This window comes from Eriocheir sinensis, unplaced genomic scaffold, assembly GCF_024679095.1.
Source record: "Eriocheir sinensis breed Jianghai 21 unplaced genomic scaffold, ASM2467909v1 Scaffold782, whole genome shotgun sequence".
Lineage (NCBI taxonomy): Eukaryota > Metazoa > Arthropoda > Malacostraca > Decapoda > Varunidae > Eriocheir > Eriocheir sinensis.
This window is the reverse complement of record NW_026112145.1, coordinates 80901-82500: the sequence shown is the minus strand read 5'-3', so window position 1 is coordinate 82500 and position 1600 is coordinate 80901. Positions and strand designations below refer to the sequence as shown.

Below are 1600 nucleotides of genomic sequence, written 5' to 3'. Positions count from 1 at the left end.
TCTTTGACCTTTATAACCCCCCCCCCCTCCTCTTCCTCTTCTTCTTCTTCCTCCTCCTCTTTGTCTGATACCCATTCTCTTTCTACAAGGAGGGAGTTCCCGCCTGATTCGGTGTCACCCGGGATGGACCACACTGTAATCACCCCATTCAACCCCCTACTCAGTCCCCCTCTCAGCCCTCCACTAACCCCCCCCCCTCTCCCCCAGGTTCACGAGGGAGCGTCTGGGAGGCGATAACCGCTCCTTCCGTACTGAGGCGACGACCTTAAACGGATCTGCTCGGACGGGGGGCGCGAGGTGAGTGAGGGGGGGGAGGATAGAGAGGAAGGGGACGGGAGATGAGCAGGGAAGGGTAGGAGGAGGAGGAGGGAAGCAGGAGGGAGGAAAGGAGGGAGGGAGAGAAAAAACAGGAGTAGAGAAGAGGTAGAAAGGAGGAAAAGGGAAGATATATGAGAGAAGGAAAAAAGGAGGAGAAAGAGGGAGGAAGAGAAGGGAGAGAAGAGAGGGAGAGAGAGAAAAGGGAGGAGGGAGAGAAAGAGAGAGAAATGATGAGGGAGAGAAGAATAAGGAAAACGAGAAGGAAAGAAGAGGAGAGAGAAGGAAGGAGGGAGAGAAAAACGAGGAGGAGGAGGAGGAGGAGGAGGAGTAGAGAGGAGGTAGAGAGGAGGAAAAGGAAGAGAAAAAAGGGAGGAGGAGGGAGAAGAGGAGAGAAAGGAGGAGGAAGGAGGGAGAGGTTGGAAGAGAGAGAGAGAGAGAGAGAGAGAGAGAGAGAGAGAGAGAGAGAGAGAGAGAGAGAGAGAGAGAGAGAGAGAGAGAGAGAGAGAGAGAGAGAGAGAGAGAAAAAAAGAAGAAGGAGAGGAGGAGGAGGAGGAGAAAAAGAAGAGGAGAGAGAAGGAAGGAGGGAGAGAAAAACGAAGAGAAGAAGAGGAGGAGGAGGAGGAGGAGAGAAACCCCCCTCCCCTTCCCTCTCCCTCCTCCCCCCTCTCCTCCCCCTCCTCCCTCGACCCCCCCAAAAACTAACCACCCCAATTCTCTCCTCAACAGGCCCGGTGGTCGAGCCTTCCTGGTGTCTCCCTCGCGCCCCTCCAGCTGCGATGCCCCCCCCGCCCCCCTCGCCGCCCCCCTCGTCCCCCTCCCCACCCCCCGCCCCCCACAGCAAGAGGTTCACGTGTGCGCCCCCCTCATAGCCCCCTCGCACCTACACCCCCCAGTTTGTCGGGGGAGGGGCTGGGGTGACACGCAGATTTAAAGTGGGGTGAAGGTTGGGGGGTGAATGGGGGGGGTGTAGTGGTCCCCCCCCCCTTCCCCCCCTCTCCCTCCTTCTCCTCTTCTTCTTCTTCTTCCTCCTCCTCTTCTTTTTTTCTTTCTGTATCATCTGTGTCATTCCTCATCGCTCTCTCTCTCTCTCTCTCTCTCTCTCTCTCTCTCTCTCTCTCTCTCTCTCTCTCTCTCTCTCTCTCTCTCTCTCTCTCTCTTCTCTCTCCTCTCTTCTACTCTCTCCTTCCTTCTTCTTCTTCTTTTTTTTCTTCCTCTTTTCTCTTCTTTGTTTTCTTCTTCTTCCTTTTTCTTCTCTTTTTCTTTTGTCTTCTTTTTCTTCTTT

General features: G+C 54.8%; 1 protein-coding gene across 3 annotated transcripts in view; it reads left to right on the top strand.

Annotated features, from left to right (window-relative positions):
* The window catches only part of LOC126994376 (substance-K receptor-like), a 60088-nt gene extending 58769 nt beyond the window's left edge, over positions 1 to 1319 (top strand). The window contains exons 8-9 of one of the 3 annotated variants that reach the window (XM_050853689.1): positions 208 to 297; positions 1045 to 1319. In XM_050853689.1, coding sequence (XP_050709646.1) covers positions 208 to 297; positions 1045 to 1249 — 295 coding nt within the window. In that variant the 3' untranslated portion in view covers positions 1250 to 1319. The remainder of the gene's footprint in view (positions 1 to 207; positions 298 to 1044) is intronic. The other 2 variants (XM_050853690.1, XM_050853688.1) reach the window with 2 other exon arrangements.
* Positions 1320 to 1600: the final 281 nt, after the last annotated feature.